Source organism: Phyllobates terribilis, unplaced genomic scaffold (assembly GCF_046119375.1).
Source record: "Phyllobates terribilis strain yellow unplaced genomic scaffold, ASM4611937v1 Scaffold_1__5_contigs__length_1240528914, whole genome shotgun sequence".
In the NCBI taxonomy this organism is placed as follows: domain Eukaryota; kingdom Metazoa; phylum Chordata; class Amphibia; order Anura; family Dendrobatidae; genus Phyllobates; species Phyllobates terribilis.
In genome coordinates, this window is record NW_027362761.1 from 559,529,799 (window position 1) to 559,556,202 (window position 26,404).

The 26,404-nt window shown below is 44.3% G+C and overlaps 1 protein-coding gene across 2 annotated transcripts in view; it reads left to right on the plus strand.

Annotated features, from left to right (window-relative positions):
- MYO5B (myosin VB) overlaps nucleotides 1-26,404 on the plus strand; it is a 255,729-nt gene that overhangs the window by 211,466 nt on the left and 17,859 nt on the right. The window contains exons 18-33 of one of the 2 annotated variants that reach the window (XM_073680474.1): nucleotides 3,306-3,417; nucleotides 8,866-9,077; nucleotides 9,347-9,503; nucleotides 10,580-10,819; nucleotides 15,291-15,527; nucleotides 15,939-16,023; nucleotides 16,811-16,959; nucleotides 18,071-18,190; nucleotides 18,303-18,443; nucleotides 20,010-20,069; nucleotides 20,169-20,405; nucleotides 20,541-20,629; nucleotides 20,847-20,924; nucleotides 21,353-21,551; nucleotides 25,520-25,613; nucleotides 26,148-26,291. In XM_073680474.1, the coding sequence (XP_073536575.1) occupies nucleotides 3,306-3,417; nucleotides 8,866-9,077; nucleotides 9,347-9,503; nucleotides 10,580-10,819; nucleotides 15,291-15,527; nucleotides 15,939-16,023; nucleotides 16,811-16,959; nucleotides 18,071-18,190; nucleotides 18,303-18,443; nucleotides 20,010-20,069; nucleotides 20,169-20,405; nucleotides 20,541-20,629; nucleotides 20,847-20,924; nucleotides 21,353-21,551; nucleotides 25,520-25,613; nucleotides 26,148-26,291 (2,354 nt within the window). The remainder of the gene's footprint in view (nucleotides 1-3,305; nucleotides 3,418-8,865; nucleotides 9,078-9,346; nucleotides 9,504-10,579; nucleotides 10,820-15,290; nucleotides 15,528-15,938; nucleotides 16,024-16,810; nucleotides 16,960-18,070; nucleotides 18,191-18,302; nucleotides 18,444-20,009; nucleotides 20,070-20,168; nucleotides 20,406-20,540; nucleotides 20,630-20,846; nucleotides 20,925-21,352; nucleotides 21,552-25,519; nucleotides 25,614-26,147; nucleotides 26,292-26,404) is intronic. The other variant, XM_073680475.1, reaches the window with a different exon arrangement.

Consider the following 26,404-nt stretch of genomic DNA (forward strand, 5'->3'; position numbering starts at 1 on the left):
AGGTTTGCAGCCTTTTAATCACCTGGGACCCCTGCGATTGCTACCCTCTAGTCTAGGCAGAGTTTGAGCAGAGCATTTGCATCACCTTTCTAGTCAATCTCCATGGCACTGATGATAACTGCAAAGCATTGTTCTTAGCCAAATACGGCTGGGAAAGGAGGCGAAGAGGACTGGGGTTCCCGTTTCTTACGATCGATGGGGATCCCAGATGTCAAACTCCCACCAATCTAACACTGATCACCCTTACTCATTGGTTTGCTGTTCATTTGCATTGACTTCCATCCTGTTACATCGCGTTTTCCACTCAGTTCTCCTCCTCCAGCTTATTTCCCATATTTTGCATCAGCTTTATGCTGCGCAGTTACCGCATTATAGCATTACTTAGTAACATAAAGATCCCAGACGTTTCTGAACTCTCCGAGTAATATAGGCTGGATGTGAGGCCTGTATCCATTAGTAATATAGGCTGTATGTGAGGTCTGTGTGTATCTCTCAGTACTATAGGCTGGATGTGAGGTCTGTGTGTCCATCCCAGTAATATAGGCTGGATGTGATGTCTTTGTGTCTCTCCCTGTAATTAGGCTGGATGGGAGGTTTGTGTGTATCTCCCAGTAATATAGGCTGGATGTTAGGTCTGTGTGTATCTCCCAGTAATATAGGCTGGATGTGAGGTCTGTGTGTCCCTCCCAGTAATATAGGCTGGATGTGAGGTCTGTGTGTCCCTCCCAGTAATATAGGCTAGATGTGAGGACTGTGTGACTATCCCAGTAATATAGGCTGGATGTGAGGCCTGTGTGTCTCTCCCACTAATACAGGCTTTTTGTGGGGCCTTTGTGTCTCTCCCAGTAATATAGGCTGGATGTGAGCTCTTTGTGTCTCGCAGTAATATTGGCTGGATGTAAGCTCTGTGTGTCTCTCCAAGTAATATAGGCTGTATGTGAGGTCTGTGTCTCCCTCCCAGTAATATAGGCTGTATGTGAGGTCTGTGTGTCTCTCCCAGTAATATAGGCTGGATGGGGAGGTCTGTGTGTCTCTTCCAGTAATATAGGCTGGATGTGAGGCCTGTGTGTCTCTCCCTGTAATATAGGCTGGATGGGAGGTCTGTGTGTCTCTCCCTGTAATATAGGCTGGATGTGAGGCCTGTGTGTCTCTCCCACTCATACTGGCTGGATGTGAGGCCTGTGTGTCTCTCCCAGTAATATAGGCTGGATGTGAGCTCTGTGTGTCTCTCAGTAATATAGGCTGGATGTGAGCTCTATGTGTCTCTCAGTAATATAGGCTGGATGTGAGCTCTGTGTGTCTCTCAGTAATATTGGCTGGATGTGAGCTTTGTGTGTCTCTGTTATATAGGCTGGATGTGAGTACTCTGTGTCTCTTACACTACTATAGGCTGGATGTGAGGTCTGGGTGTCTCTCCCAGTAATATAGGCTGGATGTGAGCTCTATGTGTCTCTCAGTAATATAGGCTGGATGTGAGCTCTGTGTGTCTCTCAGTAATATTGGCTGGATGTGAGCTTTGTGTGTCTCTCAGTTATATAGGCTGGATGTGAGTACTCTGTGTCTCTTACACTACTATAGGCTGGATGTGAGGTCTGGGTGTCTCTCCCAGTAATATAGGCTGCATGTGAGCTCTATGTGTTTCTCAGTAATATAGGCTGGATGTGAAGTCTGTATGTCTCTCCCAGTAATATAGGCTGGATGTGAGGTCTGTGTGTCTCTCCCAGTAGTATAGGCTGGATGAGAGGACTGTGTGTCTCTCCCAGTAATATAAGCTGGATGTGAGGTGTGTGTGTCCCTCCCAGTAATATAGGCTGGATGTCAGGTCTGTGTCTCTCTCCCAGTAATATAGGCTGGATACGAGGTCTGTGTGTCCCTCCCAGTAATATAGGCCAGATTTGAGATTTGTGTGTCCCTCCCAGTAATATAGGTTGGATGTGAGGTCTGTGTGTCTCTCCCAGTAATATAGGCTGGATATGAGGTCTGGGTGTCTCTCCCAGTAATATAGGCTGGATGTGAGGCCTGTGAGTGTCTCCCAGTAATATAGGTTGGATGTGAGGCCTGTGAGTGTCTCCCAGTAATATAGGCTGGATGTGAGGCCTGTGAGTCTCTTGCAGTAATATAGGCTGAACATGAAGCCTGTGTGTCTCTCACAGTAATATAGGCTTGATGTGAGGCCTGTGTGTCTCTCCCAGTAATATAGGCTGGATGTGAGCTCTGTGTGTCTCTCACAATATTTTTAATGAAGATTGTTTAGTAAATAGTTCATTTTGCATTTGGGAATCCTATGAAGCATAATAAAAATATTTAGTGCATTCTTCAAGTGCCGCTTTAGTAGTTACATTAGATTTTAGCTTTTGTCCCAAAGTGTCACTTAAGTTCCTTGATTTAACAATGTGTGTTACTGCTTGGAGATGGAGTGCACGCAGCACACAGACATAACTGACTGCTTAACAGAGATCTCTGCTGCTCTGTATTGTGACTGATATAGTTGGTTTTCTTCATGAAAATTTCCCGGTAAACGGTCCAGTTAGTATTACTCTGCAAAACCTACACAATTTTGATTGTTTCACTGTGTGTCACCTCGTGAATTCTGATTCATGTGGCGAAAAGTGTATGACAATCAGGTTTTCATTCCTCCTGCTAAACCCTGATTCTTCTCCTACAGGCAGAGAACCAATCTAGACTGAGATCCTAGTTCCACAACTGGGGTCACGGCCGGCTCTCCCCGCCGGGGGTCACGGCCGGCTCTCCCCGCCGGGGGTCACGGCCGGCTCTCCCCGCCGAGGGCCAGGCCAAGCTGTCCATAAGCTTCAATGAAGGATAGGCCACTGTTCCCTGACCATCATGGTTGTCTTCTGGTCCAGAAGAATGGAGAAAGGCTTATTATGGGCCCTTCTCCTTGTGCACTTTTTTTTTTGGCACTGCTCACTTTTTTTTTTTTTAAGCACACTCGGCTGGAGAGCACAATCTAACCCGGTATTGTGCTGAGAAATTCTACAACCCAAGTTGGTAACAGGAAATCGTCAGAATGGCAGCTGTAGGGGTAACTAGAATATAAAAGATGAAGAAACTTGTGGCGATATTTACATAATTACCAACAGTTCCATTTTTACCCAGACAATTCTGCAAATTGGACTACAAAAGGAATAGAGTTTAGTAAAACCATGCCCAAAAGTGTCCCAAAATGGGTAGTTTACTGAAAACTGGGCTTATACATCCAGAATTTGTCTTTCCAAGTGTTGGATTGTTTGAGTGGAATGAGATTCATATTGTGCTGCTAATATTTCGAATATGTTTCTTTCTAGGTGGACCTACCATGACTTCTTCATTAGATACCGTGTATTGATGACTAAGAAGGATCTTTCCCAAACGGACAAGAAAATCCCCTGTAAAAACCTGCTGGAAAATCTTATAAAGGTGATTGATTAGAAGATAGTTAGCAAGCGATATTACAGACACTAGATCATTATCTTTACACCCACAGAATTTATGCTGCTTGTGTAGTGTCTGATACCAGCATTGTGCAACCAATTTAGTTGTTAATAATATTGAATGCAAAATTTGAGCTAGCGCTGTCATGTTGGAGACATACTTGTACCTGTTACATGAATTGTATAGAGCTTGTACCAGGATGTGTGGTTTAAAGCATGAGGTCCACAGCCACTTAGTGTCCTAATGAAGAGGATACTTCTCCCCGCCCAGGGCCCACAAAAACCTGGAGCCGGCCCTGGGTGGGGAGAGTTCCAGTGGGCCCCTTTAACACATACCACGATTCATGATGCACAGATACCGCAGAGAAATATATATATAGTACAATGATTTCACTTCTTACAGTACATTACATGAGCGATATCTATTGTAAATTCCACAATAGCTCAGAAACTGGCGAATCCTCACAGCGCACAGTGCAAACTGGACAGTATAGTCCTCCATACAGAATACTGGCCCCCATAAAATGCTCCATATAGGATACTGGCCCCCATATAACTCCATACAGGATACTGGCCCCCATATAACACTCCATACAGGATACTGGCCCCCATATAACGCTCCATACAGAATACTGGCCCCCATATAATGCTCCATGCAGGCTGTGCCCCCACATAATGCTCCATGCCGGCTGTTCCCTCACATAATGCCTTATGCAGGCTGTTCCCCCTCATATAATGCCCCACGCAGGCTGTTCCCCCCCATTTAATGCCCCATGCAGGATGTCACCCCCCACTTATAATGCCCCATGCAGGATGTCACCCCCCCTTATAATGCCCCATGCAGGATGTCACCCCCCCTTATAATGCCCCATGCAGGATGTCACCCCCCCCCTTATAATGCCCCATGCAGGATGTCACCTCCCCCTTATAATGCCCCATGCAGGATGTCACCCCCCCCTTATAATGCCCCATGCAGGATGTCACCCCCCCCTTATAATGCCCCATGCAGGATGTCACACCCCCTTATAATGCCCCATGCAGGATGTCACACCCCCTATAATGCCCCATGCAGGATGTCACACCCCCTTATAATGCCCCATGCAGGATGTAACCCCCCCGCATATAATGCCCCATGCAGGATGTCACTCCCCCCCCATATAATGCCCCATGCAGGATGTCACACCCCCCCTCCCTTATAATGCCCCATGCAGGATGTCACTCCCCCCCCTTTTAATGCCCCATGGAGGATGTCACCCCCCTCCCTTATAATGCGCCATGCAAGATGTCACACACCCCCCTCCCTTATAATGCCCCATGCAGGATGTCACACACCCCCCTCCCTTATAATGCCCCATGCAGGATGTCACACACCCCCTTCCCTTATAATGCCCCATGCAGGATGTCACTCCTCCCCCCTTATAATGCCTCAAGCAGGATGTCACTTCTCCCCCTTTATAATGCCCCATGCAGGATGTCACTTCCCCCTCTGTTTAATGCCCCATATAGGATGTCACCCCCCCCTTATAATGCCCCATGCAGGATGTCACTTCTCCCCCTTTATAATGCCCCATGCAGGATGTCACTCCCCCCCTCCCTTATAATGCCCCATGCAGGATGTCACTTCCCCCTCCTCCCTTATAATGCCCCAGGCAGGTTGTCTCCCCCCCGCCCCTTCTTTATAATGCCCCATGCAGGATGTCACTTCCCCCCCTTTTAATACCCCATACAGGATGTCACTTCTCCCCCCTTATAATGCCCCATGCAGGATGTCACTTCCCTCCCCTTTTAATGCCCCATGCAGGATGTCACACCCCCCCTCCTTTTTAATGCCCCATACCTCCATACATTAAAAAAAAAAAAATCAAATACTCACCTCACGTCTCACCTGCTGCCGCTGCTCTGGACTCCAGCGTCGCCGGCCTCATCCCGCTGTGCGCTGTGACTGCTCAGGAGAGAGCGCGGTGCAAAGACGTCACCACGCCCTCTGACCCTGAGACATCGCCGTCAGAGGATGCGGAGGAGATCGGAGCTCCTGCGGCGGCACGGGGAGAGGTAAGTATTGTGCTGCCGGGACCCTGAGCAAGCGAGGGGGAGCGGGCGTTGACATCGCTCTCCTCTGCTCACGGGTCCCATAACGCAGTGGGGTTCCCGACGGCATGTGGGCTCCCCCCCCCCCCCCCGCCTGCTCAGGGCCCCAGCACTTGCTCGGGTGCTGACGCCGGCCCTGTCCCCACCAACCAAGATTGATGTGTACAAGAGATGCCGCATACAATGATCTTTCTGCGCTACACAAAAAGTGGAGTGTGTATATAAATTCCCCTCTGCTTTTGTGCATGCCTGTCTATCTAGTCTCTAGCTGTACAATAGAGAAATCATTTAGTTATTGCAACCACAAACTCTTAACCTGTTTTTGTAGATCTAGTTTTTATTTTCCAATGATATCAAAAAAAGAGGGCCTTTAAGAATATGGGACCTATACTGAATGGGGCCTATAAGGATCAGATTGACTACATATGTGTTTGCCAAAGTTGGAGGTCATCGATCATTACCATAAAAACAAGGAATTGATCATGAACTTTTGACAGCAAAGAGTCAAGCTGTGCAAACAGACTAGACAGCAGGCCTTTTCCAACTTTTATTTGACCTACATACCTTACATTTTTTGGAACAGTCTGCACAACCAATTTACATCACTGGACACCGATGACAGAAAGCCTGAGGAATTATGGACATACATAAAGATTATTATTACTGAAGAAGCCAGCAATAAAATAATCAAGATGCAGAAGAAATCCTAAAGATCATCGAAGAAAGACAAATGGCAAAAGGTAACAGGCAGACATCATCAATAAAAGACTAAAGAGAGCCATTCGAGCAGACAAAGAACTTTATTACCAAAAGATATGTACAGAGATAGAAAGTGAACGTCTGAGGGGCAAGACTAGGAAGGCATACCTAAAGATAAAAGAGATACAACGAGAGTTTCAACCAATGGGAAGAAATTGAGCCAGAACAGATCAAGGAAAGATGGAAAGAATATGTGGAGCACCTCTACAAGAATGACTCAGAGATACGGGAACAAACTGGAAATGATAGCGCCGAACATCCTGAAAGACTAAGTCGTTGCTGCAATAAAGCTTTGATCAAAAAACAAAGCACTTGGATGTGACAATGTTCCAATAGATAAAGTCTTCTGAAGCAGCAATTGATGTCATCACACTCCTGTGTCAACAGATATGGACCACTCTTATATGGCCCAAGGACTGGACAAGATCAGTTCTTATTCCTATTTTGAAGAAGGGAGATACTTTCCACAGTGAGTAGCATCGAATTACGGCCCTCATTCCTCATACCGGCAAAATACTACTGAAGATCTTAAAGCCTTACTTTGACAAAGAGCTGCCAGAGGAACAAGCAGTATTCAGAAAAGGTAGAGGAACAAGAGATGTGACTTCTAGCATTAGACTGATAGTGGAAAAGGCCAAAGAATACAACAAGGAGATCTAGTTTTGCTTCTACTACAGCAAAGCCTTCAACTGTGTTGTTCATCAGAAACTTTGGAATACCATGAAGGATATGGGTGTGCCGAACCATCTGAGCCACCTCATTAAAAAACTTTACATCGACCAACAAGCAACAGTCCCAACAGAACACGGCATGGTTCAAAGTAGAGCGAGGCGTCAGACAAGGCTGCATCCTGTCACCATTTCTCTTCAATCTATATACAGAAGCTATTTTCAGGAAGGCTGGACTTGTTGAAAAAGAAGGAATCAAAATTCCTGGATGAATCATCACCAATCTTAAATACGCAGACGATACAACATTGATAGCAACAAACGTAGATTTAATGAAGGGCTTATTACGGAGTGTCAAGATGGAAAACTCGAACATGGGACTGCAACTCAATACAAAGAAGACAAAGATATTGACTACTGCCAGGTGCGTCCGAAACATTTGAAATGGACAATGACAAACTGGTAGATGTAAAGGACTTCAACCTTCTCAGATCAATGATCACTCAAGATGCAGCGACGACACCGGAAGTCAATAGGAGAAAAGCTATGGGCAAATCCAAAATTAAGTCACTGGACAAGGTCTTCAAATTGAGGAACATTTCACTGGCGATGAAGACACGACTTGTACATAATCTGGTCTTTTTTCTGGTAATATATGGATGGAAAACCTGGACAATAAAGAAACAAGACAAAAGAATAATGGACACCTTCGAAATGTGGTGCTGGAGAAGGATGTTATCAATACCATGGATGTCAAGAAGAACTAACAAATCAGTCTTGGAACAGATCAAGCCAGACATGTCACTATAAGCAAGAATCACTAAGCTAGGACTTTCCTTCTTTGGACACATCATACAAGGAGAGCAATCACTGGAGAAGGACATCATGGTCAGAAGAATAGAAGGAACAAGGCGAAGTGAAAGACCAGCAAACCGATGGCTTGATACAATCAAGATAATGGCAGAGAAGACCCTGGTGGACCTATCTAGACTTGCCCAAGATCGCTCTTCCTACAGATTGTTCATCCAACAAGTCGCCATGGCTTGAGATCGAGCCGAAGGCCATTAAAAGATTATGATGATGATGATAACAAATCAAGGATTGAGGAAGTCATCCATTTTTGACAAACCCGACAATTGGCTGATTTAGGCTATGTGCCCACGATGCGGAAATGAAGCGGAAAATTTCCGCTTCATTTCTGCATGTCCTTGCCAGTAAAAACGCGTCTGGAATTTAACACGCTTTTTTGACATGCGGATTTGCCATGCGTCTTTCTAATGCATTGAGTAGGCAATTCCGCATGCGTAAACGTACAAATAATGGACATGCTGCGGATTTTTCCGCACATAAAATCCGCTGCGGAAAATTCCACAGCATGGGCACACATGTGGATTGTCATTGGGGACCATGGGGCACGGATTACCAAGCGTTTTTCAGCGTTTCCACAGCAGAAATTCCGCAGCAAAAACGCTTGAAAAACGCATCGTGGGCACGCAGCCTTAGGCAGATAGCGAAAGAGCAGCTCTCACTTTGGAGTACTCGGGATGATTGGAAAGTACAGTATTAGACGGTAGACCTTTTGAATTCAATAGCTTCATGCAATATTATAGCTTATGACTTGGGACTTTGGACGCCCTGCGAAGACCTCTCCAGTAGGTTATCTGACTTGTACCTCCAAAAAAGCAAGTCGGGAGTAGGACAATCTCTCGGCATTTGCGGGGCACTTAGCGCCCATTGCTTACTGTTCTTACACGTATGACAAATGTGTTCTCCTGACGAGATGTGAGCAGAGTCTAACAAAGATAATTGTACAACTAATTTAAAGTTGTATGCCTTGTGACTCAGTGTCAAATTAAAGGTTGTAGGACCGGCCCCTTGAATTATTGCGCTGAATGATGTATTGTGTTTTTTTTTTTCAGGATCCAGACAAGTTCCAATTTGGACGCACTAAGATCTTTTTTCGTGCCGGTCAAGTAGCATATCTGGAAAAACTGCGTGCGGATAAGTTCCGAGCCGCCACCATTATGATTCAGAAAACAGTACGTGGCTGGTTACAGAGACTGAAATATAAGAGGATGAAAGCTGCTGCCGTCACCATCCAGAGATACACACGGGGACATCTTGCCCGCAGGTATGAGAAGATTCACCCTAGCTGTTATACTGGCTGTACGTATTTACAGTAATTATATGCAAGGAGATGCCCAGGTTATAACGGCATGGTCCATATTATACACAAGAAAATGTATACCTAATACCAGCTATACATACATAATTATTTACAGAAGATAAAAGAAGCTAAGGGATTCCAATATGGCCGCACTTCCTTTTTTACAAAATAGCGTCCAGGGCATTTCCAGTCACCAATTATTGACTATTGAAAATATATTTATTTTTTTTTAGGTTGGCCGACCATCTCCGCAGAACTAAAGCCGCCATTTGCCTCCAGAAACAGTACCGCATGATCCGTGTGTATCGGGACTATCAGAGAGTCAGAAGAGCAGCTATCACTATCCAGTCCTTCACCCGGGGCATGTTTGATAGAAGACTCTATCGGGAGGTACGGTATTGCTAACTCATAGTATCTGAGAATCCGTCTCTGTCGCCTCCGTGATTGCTGACCGCTGACATTTGTACACTGCCTATTTCTGGTAGCATTTTGCTGGGTCAAAAGTGGTTGAATCAAAGCTCAGTATTCGCAGACATTTTACAATATTGCCCGCATCCTCCACCATCTGTTGATGATGCTCTCGTTTATGATCACTTTTTTCTAGGATGCAAGAAAGATGTATCTGCAGCCTAAGGCTTCTCTGCCAGCCTGTAAAATTAATTGTTGACGATCAGTTGGGTGAAAATATTGGTTGTCCCACTTGTGTCCAAGAAACTGATATATGAAAATGCTACATAAGGATTGTTGTCAACTCTGCAGAAGAGGATGAGTTGAGGATTTAATTTGTTCAATTTTAGAGGAATATACACTTTATTCTTACAACAATCAGAAAATGACTGCATATGTGATAAAATTGCCTGCGGAATACTTAAAGGGAATTTGTCATCAGATTTCTGCTGCCTAATTTGAGAGCAGCATAAAGTTGGGGCGGAGACCCTGATTCCAGCGATGTGTCACTTTCTGGGCTGTTTGCTATACTTTATAAAAAAGTCATTGTTTTATCAGCAAGAGATTATCACTAGAGGACTAGTAAAACTCCTGCCATGCAGTCCAACCCCACCACACTGTGCATAGGCAGAAAGCAGCCAATCAGTGGTGTGGGTGGAGTCAGAGAACTGATCAGCAGAAAAAAATGTGATTTTTATCAAAACTACAGTAAGCAGCCCAGCAAGTGACAGCTGGAACCAGGGTCTCTGCCCTTACATTATTCTGCTCTTAGATGGGGTAGCAAATACTTGTGCTTTAAAGGCAATCTAGCAACACTTATTATCATTTGGCATCTTTCTCTCCCACAGTCCACCTTTTACTAACCTGTACATGTTCAGTAATGGAGAAGCGGGTTGTAGCTTGCAGCTGCAGTCCCTCTTTGTGTCTGTGAGACTGCATGTTGTTGGAGAGAAAAAGCAGCAGACGTGCAAAGAAATCGCTTAAGTCATTATTATTTATTATTTATTTTTATTTTGCAGCACATGCTTCAGTACAAAGCTAAAATCGTTCAGAAGTATCTGAGAAGATGGATCGCCCGAAAGAATTTCCTCAAGTTCCGCAGCGCCGCCGTTGTTATCCAGTGCTATTTCCGCAGGATGATGGCCCGACGGGAGCTCAAACAGCTGAAGATTGAGGCAAGGACGGCAGAGCACTTTAAGAAGCTGAGCGTGGGGATGGAGAACAAAGTGGTGCAACTGCAGAGGAAGATTGACGAACAGGTAAACTACGTAAACCTACTGATCTGTTGTAGGAGATGTCGGGTTTCGTATTACAGCACCGAGATTACGGTTACTTGTCATCAGTTATTAATTATTCTATTGATTTCTTTTTAGAAAAGATAATTTTTTGTACTTGTACTGAATTACATCCAGTATTATACTTCAGAGCTGCATTCACAATTGTGCTAGTAGTTACAGAAACTGTTGAACTACTGATGAGCGAAGGCGAGTTTCTACTACATCAGATTACAGTACAGTGCCAGAATGTAGTTTACCCCACATTCCGTGTCGAAAACTGAATCGGTAGAGAATACTGACAGATTTCAGCTCTGTAGGCAGCAGAATTGTGTGCTCTGGAATATAGTGTAGATTGTAATTTAAGGTCAGTGCAAATTAAGTATTACATGTTCCCAGTGACTGTAACTCACAATCGGTACAAGATGAGTAATGTATATTCACAGTGACTCTACCAGCTGAATAGTGAGTGCAGCTCTGGAGGATAATACGAAATATAACTCAGGATCAGTGCAGGATAAGTAATGTAATGTATGTACACAGGGACTGCACCAGCAGAATAGTGAGTGCAGCTCTGGAGTATAATGCAGGATGTAACTCAGGATCAATACAGGATCAGTAATGTAATGTATGTACACAGTGACTGCACCAGCAGAATAGTGAGTGCAGCTCTGGAGTATAATACAGGATGTAACTCAGGATCAGTACAGGATCAGTAATGTAATGTATGTACACAGTGACTGCACCAGCAGAATAGTGAGTGCAGCTCTGGAGTATAATACAGGATGTAACTCAGGATCAGTACAGGATCAGTAATGTAATGTATGTACACAGTGACTGCATCAGCAGAATAGTGAGTACAGCTCTGGAGTATAATACAGGAGGTAACTCAGGATCAGTACAGGATCCGTAATGTAATGTATGTACACAGTGACAGCACCAGCAGAATAGTGAGTGCAGCTCTGGAGTATAATATGCCACCTGATTGCACAATGACTTCTTCTTTGCATCTTCTTTCCCTATATTTGTTTATACATGGGTTAATTATCACTTTACAGGCTTTAAACCCTTTCTGACCTGGTTGTGCTCCCCCAGCTGATGGGTGTGTAACAGTATAGGTCAAGATTTTGAATTTTTCAGTCCCCGGGTTGCCCCAACAGGTCGTGATTTGAGGGTATTCAACCTAATGATGCAGAATTATTACATCACTTGTGCAATAGTGTTGAAGTCCTAAAAACCTGCTGAAGATTTGAGGAGCCCAGCTGATATCCATCGCCATCCATAGTCTGCTGGGCTATTTTACACCAGGGGATATGATAAAAGAACACACCGTTCACTTGCTTTTATCATGAGAGCCAGTGGGTGACGTATGCCGGATAACACGACATTACTCTGAATCCCATCACCACAAGCCCAGAAACATTCAGTCTTTTCTTTATTTTTTGACTTTGGGATTATTTGTGATATTTTAAGCCTGTGACCCCAAGGACAATGAAACGCGTTGGGTTCTAGTTATACAATGGCAGCTGCCTCCGTCTTTCTCACGTTGTGAAATACTTCAATTATAGAAAACTTGTAACAATTTCCAGTCCTTCTTTTCACAGCAGAGTCGGCTTTATAAGATTAGTCGCCCGCTCTTGGTATTTGATATTATTCTCTGTTGCCGCTGATCTCTGGGGATAAGCTGCGCCGTTTCTCATTTGTTGTGTGCAGGATACGATGAGCGCTTAGCTTTATTTTTTTAGTCCCTTAATACAAATTAAGCTTCTTGAATAGACTATTCATTCCAGAAAGCAGTAAGTTTGTGTTATGTTTTTTAGAACTTTGGCGCCTATTTTTAGTCCTATTTCATCACAAATGCGATCACGAAATCACCTAAACGGGATGTAAACTGCACGTGTAATGTGAACAGGGACGACTCGTAGCCACATGTAATAAAATGTTTCTTTTATGGTCTTTATAATAGCCAGGCTTAAGCCTGCTATACACAATAGATGGCTGTTGGCGCCCATGTGCGAGAGATCTGTCACCAGACATCTCTGTCAGCAGCTTATCTCCAGGAAACCATACAATCGGCAGTCCAACATCGGACAAAATGCAAATGGATATTTTCCTAGACAGTACACTCTACGAGGCTCCCATACACTCTCTGAGGCTCCCATACACTCTCTGAGGCTCCCATACACTCTCTGAGGCTCCCATACACTCTCTGAGGCTCCCATACACTCTCTGAGGCTCCCATACACTCTCTGAGGCTCCCATACACTCTCTGAGGCTCCCATACACTCTCTGAGGCTCCCATACACTCTCTGAGGCTCCCATACACTCTCTGAGGCTCCCATACACTCTCTGAGGCTCCCATACACTCTCTGAGGCTCCCATACACTCTCTGAGGCTCCCATACACTCTCTGAGGCTCCCATACACTCTCTGAGGCTCCCATACACTCTCTGAGGCTCCCATACACTCTCTGAGGCTCCCATACACTCTCTGAGGCTCCCATACACTCTCTGAGGCTCCCATACACTCTCTGAGGCTCCCATACACTCTGAGGCTCCCATACACTCTCTGAGGCTCCCATACACTCTCTGAGGCTCCCATACACTCTCTGAGGCTCCCATACACTCTCTGAGGCTCCCATACACTCTCTGAGGCTCCCATACACTCTCTGAGGCTCCCATACACTCTCTGAGGCTCCCATACACTCTCTGAGGCTCCCATACACTCTCTGAGGCTCCCATACACGCTCTGAGGCTCCCATACACGCTCTGAGGCTCCCATACACGCTCTGAGGCTCCCATACACTCTCTGAGGCTCCCATACACTCTCTGAGGCTCCCATACACTCTCTGAGGCTCCCATACACTCTCTGAGGCTCCCATACACTCTCTGAGGCTCCCATACACTCTCTGAGGCTCCCATACACTCTCTGAGGCTCCCATACACTCTCTGAGGCTCCCATACACTCTCTGAGGCTCCCATACACTCTCTGAGGCTCCCATACACTCTCTGAGGCTCCCATACACTCTCTGAGGCTCCCATACACTCTCTGAGGCTCCCATACACTCTCCGAGGCTCCCATACACTCTCCGAGGCTCCCATACACTCTCCGAGGCTCCCATACACTCTCCGAGGCTCCCATACACTCTCCGAGGCTCCCAGACACTCTCCGAGGCTCCCAGACACTCTCCGAGGCTCCCAGACACACTAGTTATTCGGCCGAACCGATCTAAATCAGCAAAGGCTTTAATCTGTGTCCAGACTGTGATTTTGCAGTTCTGTCTGCCTCTATCACAGCAGGAAATCCCAGCACGGTCCGAAGAACTAATCAGGATACAGGGATTATTATACCGTTGTTACCAGGGCACCGTCACAATACAGCCTGGGTCATTATCACATGGCCAGCAAAGTTTTCCTTCACTGACCCCAAGCAGAAACATTTTTTTAGACCGTGTGCCATTCACCAAATGATGGAGGAAAAGGCAATTAAGTGTCAAATGTACCCCAAAACGGTATAATTTAAAATGCCAGCTCACCACATGCAAAACAAGGCCAGATATAGCTCCGTGGAGGGAAGAAATTAAAAAAAAAAAGTTACAAATTTCAGAAAATGGTGATTACATTTTTTTTTTTTTTTGCGAAATTCAGATCTTTTTTAAACTACTAAAAATAAATTGTGTATCTATAACAAAAAAAAGATTATTTTGGTGTCTCCATAATCGTACTAACTTGGAGAATCACAATGCCAGGTAATTTTAACCACGAAATGAACAACATAGAAGGAAAAACAATGACAGAATTGCTTTGTTTTTTTTTCAGCACTTGGAAAAAAGTTGCTGAAACTTTATTACTAAGTAAAAGTGTTATTTTATTAGTTTATATTTTTAATATTCACATGATCTAAAGCTACATATACACTGCAAGATTACCGTGAGCAAGCAGTGTTCAAAATGCTCTTTTCACGATTATCTAAAAGTATAAACAGGCTAACGATCACCCGATGAATGAGCAAAATGCTTGTTCATAGGGTGAAATGATCTTTTGCACAATGGGAAAGATCGTCGTCCTCGGCACTGCATCGACCTGTGTAAACAGGATTCGTACTGCCAAGAACTATGGCACCCTATGCGCACTGAGCGATCTAGTATGGATGTTAGGAAGGTCCAGAACCTTTTAGTATACAATAAAATGGTCATTTACATAAACCTGAAGACCTCTTTGATCATTACTCCTTTTGGTTTGAGGTGGTTGTAGAAAACACTTCCCTTTGCACATAAGGGTGACATAAGTAAATCTCTAGTCGTGCTTTTGTTGTTCAATGACCAAACGTATTCACAAAGAGAGTCTGGAAGCAATGACCTGACATAGCGTGTCCTCCTTCTCCTGTCTCCATGTTGCAGCATTTGGCCACTTGTCTCCTCTCTTGATGTCTACTGATCCCTGTTTCTTTTAATTTAGAACAAAGACCACAAAGACCTGAAGGAACAACTTGCCACCGTCACATCGGCGCACACCGTAGAGGTGGAGAAGCTGCAGAAGGAACTGGAGCGGCAGCGGCAGAACCAGCAAGACGAGAACCAGCTGAGCAGCTTACAGGACGAGATCGAGGCGCTCAGAGCAGAACTCACCAAGAGCAGAGACGAGAGGAAGATTGCGGAGGACTCGTATATGACTGAGAAGCAGCAGCTGCAACAGGTGACTGCTCAGATCTGTTTATTTCAGGTAACCGCTGCAGTCCATCAGCAGCCTCTGATGGTCTATCAGATGGAACGGTGAAGGCTGCAGCCCATCAGAAGTCGCTGATGGGCTGCAGCGCTCATGTGACGTAAACAATGTCATGAGATCGCTGGTGGACAAAAGCGTTGAGAGGTGAAGCAGCACCAGAACAGGAGGTAAGTATGCTCGTTACTTATTTTATTTCGCCCCTTGAATGCATTCAAAAACAGTTATCCAGCAGTGGACAACCCCTTTAAAGGGAATCTGTCAGCAGGTTCACTGTAAAGTATTCAGAGGCAAAAATCCTTAAATATGGGACAACCTGACCAGGACAGCGGAGCGATTCCAGTCGTGGAGTTAGCGTAGTAACTCTGCTCCTCTCTTACACAGAGAATCTCTGAGCTAGAAGTGGAGAACACCGAGCTAAAAGATGAAAAAGAAGAACTCAACAAGCGAATCCTCCTGCGCTCTGAAGGTACGACGTTCAGGCCATTTCTGATTTCCTCCATGTAGTCAGGAGGAAGTTGTCTCACACATCCACAGCCGCTTCTGTCTAAAACGAGGAGCAGCTGCCCGGGCTCCTGCAGTAATTGAGGGACTTTTTAGATTTGGTTCCATCCCGGAAACATTTTTTAGCATTTTTCTATGGAGGAAAATTTGGCTTTTAAAGTAGTGGACAACCCCTTTAAATCCAAGTTCATTTAAAGAGGCCCTGACAGGTCTGTTTTGATCATTTGCCCTTGAAATAGAAATTCAGAATCATGTTTTGTTTTTGTTTTTTTTAGCCCTCCGTCCCTCTTTTATTGCTCCTGGAAATGTATGAATAAAATTTCAACTGGTTATTACAATTCTTTTTGTTACCTGCACTGTCAGCACTGATTGGACAGTGTCAGGCTGTGCAGGGACATATCCCTAACTGGTAACACCCACTTGTCAATTAATTATTAAATTTCTAGGAGGAACAACACAATTTTATATATTTATATGATGTTAAAATGAACAGATGCTTTTTAATTTAGATGGGATGTCACTATAAATGGGGTTGCCCAAGATTAAAAAAAAACATGGCTGCTTTCTTCCAAAAACATCACCCCCCACGAGTTGTGTGCGGTAGTGTAGCTCAGCCCCAGTCACTTCATTGTAGCTCAGCCCCAGTTACTTCATTGTAGCTGAGCTGCAGTACCAGACACAACCTCTGAACAAGTGTGGCGCTGCTTCTGGCTCATCATCAGACTTGGACTTTCTTGTTTCTTCCTTTTCAGATGAGTTTACCCAGAGTGCCCTCAAAGAAAATCAGGAAATCCAGAAGGACCTGGAAGAAGAAAGAGCACGCCACCAGAACTTAGTAAAGGAATACACCAGGCTGGAGCAGAGATATGACAACCTGCGGGAGGAGGTCACCCTCATCAAGGTCAGTCGGGTCACAATGCACCACCAAGAGGAAGAGTAATTTAAAGGGGGCAGTTGAATTGATCAGATTGGTGGAGGCCCACTTAGTACAATCATCCTAGACCTCTCTTCTAACAGTGCGATGACAATGGGAGTCCATCTTCTTGTTTCCAGCACCCATTTAATATATGGTCCCACCCACATACCATTCCTATTCATCATGTGACTGAAAAACTGCACATGCCCAGTAGAGCCGGACTCTTCTCTCTCTTTGACTCCTTTTAGTCATAATTTTAAAAATGACAGCAGAAAAGTTTTAAAGACTATAAAAGAATATGTAAAATGATAAGAGGTACCCCAACCCCCGACTTAAAGTGATCACCAACCAGGCTTCACTGATCGCAAGCTTTCATTTATATACCAAGGGCGGCAAACTCAAGCCGCCTTATACAAGCCTGGCATGGGGGCAGTGGCAAATTAGTTAACAAAACACAATAATTGAATTGGGGGCGAGCGTGAAACATTTATTTAGTTGTTAACTTTGGGAATCCCTGACCTAAAGGATTTGTGTAATAGGGAAAATAATAGTGACAAGTCCCGCTTAAATTTTTTTTTATCTTAAGTAAATATTTGCCTTTAAAAGCTATTTTTCATCCAACTTGGTTCAAAATCATCTTTTGATTAATTTCTTAATAAATATATATATATATATATTATTTTTTAATTTTTTTTTAATTAATTCATTTATTTTTTCTTTTACAGAACTCCAAATTCCGAGAATAGAGTTAAATGATAATCTACTGGCTGCATGTAGCCACCAGTAGGGGGAGCTCATTGCATAGTGATAGCTTTAGTGAACCCATTCGTATGCAGTGAGCGCCCTCTAGTGGTGGCTTCAGGCAGTTAGTAATTATTTAGCTCTGTGTGCAGGGAATTGGGAGCTCTGTATCTGAAAAAAACGAAGCTACAAATGCCATAAAGATATATTAAGAAATTAATCTGTGCAGAATTTTAGACTTAAGTATAACAGATTAAAAGATGCAGAGCCACTTGACTTGCCATTTTATTAATGTGTCCAACCACATAGTTTCTCCTGATTGTGAGTATATTTATTTACCCCCCTTATATTCTAGCAAACGCCGGGACATCGCAGAAACCCATCTAACCAAAGCAGTCTGGAATCAGATTCCAACTACCCCTCAATATCCACCTCTGAGATTGGGGACACAGAGGACACCATTAAGGAGGTGGAGGTAAGAGCATTTCTGCAAGATTTCGGTCCAGATGCTACCGCCGTCCGCTGCCCCGTGTCTTTGTCTATGACGTTTGGCCTCTGTAAACTCTTTCTTTGTGAACGTCTTGCAGGAAGCTGGGCTGGAGAAGGCTGCGATGGACATGACTCTGTTCCTGAAGCTGCAGAAGAGGGTGAGAGAGCTGGAGCTGGAGAGGAAGAAGCTGCAGAACCAACTGGACAAGAAGGAACAACAGGAGAATAAGAAGTCGCAGGTATCCATTTAGTATTTCATACCTATCCCATGGACAGGTAATAACTATATAATCCCAACATCTTTAAGTCAGGTCCTTGTAGTCGCATGCCTCCATTGTCCCTAACTGGGAGAGAATTGTGCATGTGTGTACAGCGCATGCTGCTCTGAGACAGGAATTGGCATACAGAGGCCAGAAGGACCCGCCATCTTAATTTGTTGGTGTAAATTCCGCTGTTCTCCTGAATCTGGCGATGTTTTTATTTTGTTCCTGCTCCTCTCTGTTCCTGAGATATGGCCTCCTCTTCCCTGCATATAAATCTAGCGTTTTTAGCCAAATGGGCGTGGGCAGGAAAACGCCGTTAGATCCGAGTTGATGACCACGCCCATTTGCACACAAGGTAGAGGGGGCCATATCTCTGGAGTGGAGAGGCGCAGGAATAAAAGAAAAACATCGCCGGATTCAGGAGAACAGCGGCATTTACACCAGGTAAAAAAATACATGTTTATGGGAAGTGACAGGGCCTGGTAAACCATCTACTGACATGTATAACGAAGATGATATTGTGAAGGTACAAGACCCCTCCTAACGATTCCTACAACGAAGGATCTATGAATCCTACAATAATATACAAATGCTCTGCAGACACAGATGATCACTGTCTACTAATGTGCCCGTCTGTGTTACAGGAGCTTTCCCATTATTTTTAATATTATTGGGATATGTCATCACCTTAGGATTGGTGGGGCTGATTTTTGGCACAGGATGAGGATGAAGATAATGAGGATGGGATTGAGGAGGAGGAGGAGGATGGGATTGAGGAGGAGGAGGAGGATGGGATTGAGGAGGAGGAGGAGGATGGGATTGAGGAGGAGGATGGGATTGAGGAGGAGGATGGGATTGAGGAGGAGGATGGGATTGAGGAGGAGGATGGGATTGAGGAGGAGGATGGGATTGAGGAGGAGGATGGGATTGAGGAGGAGGATGGGATTGAGGAGGAGGATGGGATTGAGGAGGAGGATGGGATTGAGGAGGAGGAGGAGGATGGGATTGAGGAGGAGGAGGAGGATGGGATTGAGGAGGAGGAGGAGGATTGGATTGAGGAGGAGGAGGAGGATTGGATTGAGGAGGAGGAGGATGATTGGATTGAGGAGGAGGAGATTGAGGAGGAGGATGGTGAGGATGATGAAGAACTCATTGATACGTGGGTTTCCAACCGCTGAATTCTTACCTCAGTTAGAATGGAGTCTCATATCGAATGTCCATTCATTTTCTATGAGGCTGCCGGAAGAAGTCGAGTGCAGCGCTCATCAGCCTCATAGGGAATGAATGGAGCGGCTGTTGAGCATGTGCATTCTCATGAAGATAAAAGTGCCCCGTGCTGCCGATCGGTGCAGATCCCAGCGGTCGGACCCCCACTGATCAGTGAGTTCTTATCAGACTACCAATTTAAAAAGAGATAAGTGGGGGGTCCCAGAAGGCAGCCCTCGATCAATCATAATGTGATAGCTGACAATTTGTAAACTGGGAAGACCCCTTAATGCTGTTATGTATCACACAGAGTAATGATATCCTCTTTGTATCCAGGTCACTGAGACACTAAACGACGCAGACCGTGACACAGACATCGCCTACAACAACCTGAAGGTAAGGAAGCCCCTACTGTGGGTACAGATTTGGGCCCGTCCACTTTCACTGACTCAGGGCTGACGGCACCTTGTGACTTACATCTCCGTCTTACTGCAGAGACAAGAACTGGAGTCTGAAAACAAGAAGCTGAAGAACGAATTAAACGAGTTAAGAAAAGCCATAGCCGATTCAGCAGGGGACGCGGACTCCAATGATGAATCCGGCGGCTACACCCTCCTCCTGAACCAGCTGAAGTCCGCCCTGGAGGAGCTGGAGGTGCGGAAGGAAGAGGTGCTGATCCTCAGGACGCAGATCGTGAACTCCGCGCAGCAGAAAGACTCCGACAAGAACGCGGTAAATGATGACTTTGCGGTAAACAGAGGGCGGCTCCGCGGTTTCCAGTATTTTGGGATTGTCATGATTGCAAAATTTCTCAAATTTGCTCTAATTTGTGCCAAAAGTTTCACTTTTATGTCTTGTTTTATGCAGGATTCAGAAGCAAACTGGGCCAATAGCAACAAGGAGATGGACCAAGATGACGCCATTGAGGCGTACCACGGTGTCTGCGAGACAAATAGGTAACAGGCTGCGAACGTGACATGCTAAGACCTGGCTGGTGAGGGTCAAAAATAGCAAAAAAGTATCAGAGGGAGAATAGTGTATCCTTGCTGCATCTGCTCGTAGAGGCTTGTCCACTTTCAGATTCGCTCTTCTTCTGATCTTTTTTTTTCTTTGTCTTGTCTTTCCCTGCAATCTTTTTCTTTTTTTTCCGTTTTCTCTGTCCTTTTTCTCTAGAAAGACTGAGGACTGGGGGTATCTGAACGAAGACGGTGAGCTGGGCCTGGCTTATCAAGGTTTAAAGCAAGTGGCCAGGTTGTCTGTCCCCTCCTTCTTCTCCTTTTACTGCATCTAGTTATTTTCTGCTTTCTTGCAAGAAAGTCAAAATAAATTATACCGATTGCAAGATTTCAGCATAGACTTCAATGCCACAGAAGCGCCAGTCAGAGCACTGATCTCCCTGAAAGTTTTACCCCTCTAAAATAAAGCATTTTGGCCTCTGGCAGCCACCACTAGAGGGAGCTCAGGAGCTGCATGTATATGGATTTTACATTGACCTCAAAAATAGCACAGTATGCAGTGACCTCCCCCTAGTGGTGACTGCAGGAAGACAGAATTCTTGTTAAAAATATCTATGCAGAGGATTTAAATCGCTGGATCAGGAAAGAAAATATAAAATAGTTTGAAAAGTGAATGTAAAAAGAAATTATATTTTGTGAATAACGTTATGGTCTTCATCGCAGGCTCCTGGAGGCCCAATTACAGGCTCAGAGCCAGCAGCATGATGACGAGGTGGAGGCGATGTCTGATCAGATCGAAGCAATGAAAGAGGAATTGGAGAAACAGCATCAAATTTTCCTTCAGGCCATGCAGCTGTCCCCAGAGGCGCAGGTGGAATTGGGCTTACAGCACGAAATCACGCGGCTCACCAATGAGAATCTGGTAAGTGCTCCGATCGCTGCTGTCCTAACCCCATAGACACTGCAGTCAATCTCTGACCATGGCATTTAAGACATTCGATCCCGGGGCGCTTGAACATGCGATGCTGATGGGTTACCTACCATTGCAAAAAGGGGGGGGGCTGACATGTTGGCATGTTCAAATGCACTATAGGAACGAAAATGAAAAAAAAAGAAAATAATTTGAAATGAAGAGCAAAGAAACAATAGTTTTGAAATAATAAATTACTACAAAGAAATAAATAAATGAATATATATATATATATATATATATATATATATATATATATATATATGTGTGTGTTTGTGTGTGTATATATTATATATATATATATATATGTGTGTTTGTGTGTGTATATATTATATATATACATATGTGTGTGTGTATATATATGTATGAATGTATGTATGTATGTGTATATATATATATATATATAATATATATATATATTTATTTAAATATATTTATTATTTTTTTAACACCCAGATAGTTGAATCACCACCTTTTTGTAATGCCAATAATGAAAAGAATAAATAAATACAAATTCTGTATAGCTGCATCCTGATCTATGAATATACAAAAAATATGTAACCTGTGTGGTAACAAAAAACTAAGCCTTCATACAGCTCCATACACAGGAAAAAATAGTTACAGGCCTAAGATTTTTTTTATTTATTTTTTTTTTTTTTTACAAATTTCTGAATTATTTTTACGCCCCCCCTACCTTCTTTAAAAAAAATTATACAAGTTTGGTATTGCCATACATATACAAACCTGGAAAATAATGTTTCTATGTCATTTTTTACTGCACAATTAACACTGTAAATACAAAACCCCAAAAAAACAATGGCGGAATTAATTTTTAATTTTTTTTTATTTCACTGCACTTGGATTTTGTTTCCCATTTTTCTGTCCATTATATGGTAAAATGAGTGATGTAATTCAAAACTGCAACTCGTCCTGCAACATACAAGCCTCTAGATGGCTATGATGAAGGAAAATTAAATGAAAAATAAAGTTATGGGTCTTGGAGGAAAAAAATGAAACCTTAAAAATTTAAAATTGTCCTGTCGTTAAGGAGTTAATATGGTGTCTAACGCCTAAGAATACCACACCAGCAGGTTTAAGGGTCGCAGTGCCGATATACACTATATACTTTGGTTAATAGAGTCTGGTGACATAATGGAGGTACGGGAAATTCTACGCCTCAGTGCTTGGAATTTATTTATTCGCTTGTTTTATAAAACGTGGTTGTGTTTTTGAGGTTTAAAGGTGTATATCTCATAAAGTCATCAACACTGCCATTTTAATTAGAGCCATCAGGCGCTTAGGTCTGGTTCTCAAGATCCCCTGAAAAAGCTGATGTTTGCAGGGGTAAGACAGCAGCCCCTAGAGAAGTATAGTATTACCTGACATTGGTTAAAATGCATGACTTTCCATATAAGCCATGGATGTCAAACGCAAATACACAGAGGGCTAAAATTAAAAACTTGGACAAAGTCACGGGCCAAACAGTATACAGTATAATAGTTTAATGGGCCCCACATAGTCCTCCATACAGTATAATGGCCCCACATAGTCCTCCATACAGAATAATGGGCCCCACATAGTCCTCCACACAGAATAATGGCCCCACATAGTCCTCTGTACAGAATAATGGCCCCACATAGTCCTCTGTACAGAATAATGGGCCCCACAAAGTCCTCTGTACAGAATAATGGGCCCCACATAGTCCTCCATACAGTATAATGGGCCCCACATAGTCCTCCATACAGAATAATGGGCCCCACGTAGTCCTCCATACAGAATAATGGGTCCCACGTAGTCCTCCATACAGAATAATGGGCCCCACATAGTCCTCCATACAGTATAATGTGCCCCACATAGTCCTCCATACAGAATAATGGACCCCACATAGTCCTCCATACAGTATAATGGCCCCCACATAGTCCTCCATACAGTATAATGGCCCCACATAGTCCTCCATACAGAATAATGGCCCCACATAGTCCTCCATACAGAATAATGGGCCCCACATAGTCCTCCATACAGAATAATGGGGCCCACCTAGTCCTCCATACAGAATAATGGCCCCACATAGTCCTCCATACAGAATAATGGGCCCCACATAGTCCTCCATACAGAATAATGGGCCCCACATAGTCCTCCATACAGAATAATGGCCCCACATAGTCCTCCATACAGTATAATGGCCCCACATAGTCCTCCATACAGTATAATGGGCCCCACATAGTCCTCCATACCGAATAATGGGCCCCACATAGTCCTCCATACAGAATAATGGCCCACATAGTCCTCCATACAGTATAATGGCCCCACACAGTCCTCCATACAGAATAATGGGTCCCACATAGTCCTCCATACAGTATAATGGGCCCCACATAGTCCTCCATACGGTATAATGGCCCCACATAGTCCTTCATACAGAATAATGGGCCCCACATAGTCCTCCATACAGAATAATGGGTCCCACATAGTCCTCCATACAGTATAATGGGCCCCACATAGTCCTCCATACAATATAATGGGCCCCACATAGTCCTCCATACGGTATAATGGCCCCACATAGTCCTTCATACAGAATAATGGGCCCCACATAGTCCTCCATACAGAATAATGGGCCCCACATAGTCCTCCATACAGTATAATGGGCCCCACATAGTCCTCCATACAGAATAATGGCCCCACATAATCCTCCATACAGTATAATGGCCCCACATAGTCCTCCATACAGAATAATGGCCCACATAGTCCTCCATACAGTATAATGGGCCCCACATAGTCCTCCATACAGTATAATGGGCCCCACATAGTCCTCCATACAGTATAATGGGCCCCACATAGTCCTCCATACAGTATAATGGGCCCCACATAGTCCTCCATACAGAATAATGGGCCCCACATAGTCCTCCATACAGAATAATGGCCCCACATAGTCCTCCATACAGTATAATGGGCCCCACATAGTCCTCCATACAGAATAATGGGCCCCACATAGTCCTCCATACAGTATAATGGGCCCCACATAGTCCTCCATACAGTATAATGGCCCCACATAATCCTCCATACAGTATAATGGCCCCACATAGTCCTCCATACAGTATAATGGGCCCCACATAGTCCTCCATACAGAATAATGGCCCCACATAGTCCTCCATACAGTATAATGGGCCCCACATAGTCCTCCATACAGTATAATGGGCCCCACATAGTCCTCCATACAGTATAATGGGCCCCACATAGTCCTCCATACAGTATAATGGGCCCCACATAGTCCTCCATACAGTATAATGGGCCCCACATAGTCCTCCATACAGAATAATGGGCCCCACATAGTCCTCCATACAGTATAATGGGCCCCACATAGTCCTCCATACAGTATAATGGGCCCCACATAGTCCTCCATACAGAATAATGGGCCCCACATAGTCCTCCATACAGAATAATGGCCCCACATAGTCCTCCATACAGTATAATGGGCCCCACATAGTCCTCCATACAGAATAATGGGCCCCACATAGTCCTCCATACAGAATAATGGGCCCCACATAGTCCTCCATACAGTATAATGGGCCCCACATAGTCCTCCATACAGTATAATGGCCCCACATAGTCCTCCATACAGTATAATGGCCCCACATAGTCCTCCATACAGTATAATGGCCCCACATAGTCCTCCATACAGTATAATGGCCCCACATAGTCCTCCATACAGTATAATGGCTCTATATAGTATAAGGTACAGGACAGTATGTTAAAATATAGAAAAGAGAACACGCTTTAGGTCCGCACTTTATGGTACGGCTCGACACTTCTGAGGATGCCTTATGGTTGTGGTTTCGCCGTATATATAATTACTGAAGTCTGAATGTCTCCATTTGGGAATAGAAGAGCTGATGAATTATTAACCCTCTCACTTCTCCCATCAGGACTTGAAGGAATTGCTGGAGAAGTCTGAAAAGAACGAGAAGAAACTGAAAAAACAACTCAAGCTTTATCTGAAGAAAGTGCAAGAATCTGAAGGTAATGTGCTCGGCGGCACTACGAGATGTCGTCTCTGTGGAACGGCAGGGGGTCGCCTTTATGACCAATTTTGCTTTAGTAATTCAGTGCTTCTAAAGTAAACAATGAAAGTAAATATTCAGATGGTCTCTAACCGTTTTATGTATGCAGCTCCTTTGCAGTCCTATGTGTCTCCATGGTAGCAGAGCACAGACAAACCTGTTTAAGCTACATTCACACGAGCTGCTGAATTTATCAGACCAGTCACGTCCGCAGCCTTGGACTGATCTTGGACTGGGACCGTCCCTTGGACTGGGACTAATCTTGGACTGGACTGTCCCTTGGACTGATCTTACACGCCGAACCATCCTTTGCAAGAAGAAAGTGACTGGTGAAAGGGAGTTTTGCTTGTTACAACATGGACACATAGATCTGCATAGAAGCTGTGTACACAAAACGGTAGGCTCTGAAATATTTGCAGGAGCCATGTTTGCTTAGTCAGGAGCATCTCAATCCTATTGTTCCTCATGTTATATGTTCCCTTTTGCCATACAGGAGCGGCGGACATCATACAGCCGGAGAGGAGGAAGTCCGAACTGAGCAGACAGGTGACGGTGCAGCGCATCGAGAAGGATTTCCAGGGGATGTTGGAGTTTTACAAGGAGGATGAGCATCTCCTCATCAGGAACCTCATTGCAGGTCGGAAATGTTGAGAACTCGACACTGTAAAAAAAAACTTCAGGGTTGATTTTTATGAAGCTGAGATATGGGGGGCTGTTTGATGGGGTCCTCACATTGTGGTCTACTGACTT